This window comes from Mucor mucedo (genome assembly GCF_025094135.1).
Source record: "Mucor mucedo strain NRRL 3635 chromosome Unknown EV154scaffold_257, whole genome shotgun sequence".
Classification (NCBI taxonomy): Eukaryota; Fungi; Mucoromycota; class Mucoromycetes; order Mucorales; family Mucoraceae; genus Mucor; species Mucor mucedo.
The window spans coordinates 1-819 of NW_026252541.1; the positions used below are offsets into that span (position 1 = coordinate 1).

At 36.9% G+C, this 819-nt stretch overlaps 1 protein-coding gene across 1 annotated transcript; it reads left to right on the forward strand.

The window, feature by feature from the left end:
- Positions 1-397: 397 nt before the first annotated feature.
- EV154DRAFT_488554 (uncharacterized protein) lies at positions 398-819 on the forward strand (the record flags this gene model as incomplete). The annotated part of the gene is made up of 3 exons (XM_051599136.1): positions 398-570; positions 643-752; positions 797-819. 3 exons carry the CDS (start codon positions 398-400, stop codon positions 817-819), a joined length of 306 nt encoding a protein of 101 aa, XP_051450366.1.

Consider the following 819-nt stretch of genomic DNA (forward strand, 5'->3'; position numbering starts at 1 on the left):
CTGGAGGTGTGATACCATTGCGTTGTCTGTTGTTCGCTTAAGAAAAAAATATTTTTGGTTCATTTCCGTAATTCCGACATCAGGTAATGACTCCGCTGGAATCACTCCCTAAAAGAAACGGGTTATGTCTGGTGGCCCGCTTGCCACGAGCTGAAGGTTGCACTGCACAGCTGGTATTTCTTATGCGCTCCAGAAAAAAAAGATCTTCTTTTATTATTTGCTTTCTTAATGTTGACCTCAAATCAGGTCCCATTGGGAATCACGCCACATAAGTCTGGAATTTGTTTTATTACTGATTGAAGTTTGTACTGCACTGTAGGAACTCTGTATAAATTCAAAAAAATAAATATCTGTTTTTATATTATTTCGCTTTCTTAAAGTCGACATCAAGTCAAGCATGAGCGGTTATCACTCTTTACGAATAACCGCAAATGTGTGGAAGCTTGCTTCCTCCCGAATGGAGTGTGCTCCGCAGTTGCCGTGTCTATTATGCGCTCAAGAGGAACATATTCACTTTTTCTTGATTCATTCGGTTTTTTCTCTTGGCGATATTAAGTCTTCGTTTTGCTGGTATTATTTTTTAAGATATGCTTAATTAATGTTTCTAAATGATATTGTTTTTGTTATGCTTATATTAATTAGGTGGAAGAACTTTTTTTCAAATTGGTGCGATGAAATTGGATCATCAAATACTGGCGCTGTCGTTTGGGAAGTAAACAAGATATATACTTCTAATGGCCGAAGGGGCAATGGTTAGTGTCATAATTTATAACCGTTTGCTTATGTCACATTTAAGATCTTAATATGACTGCATTTTGA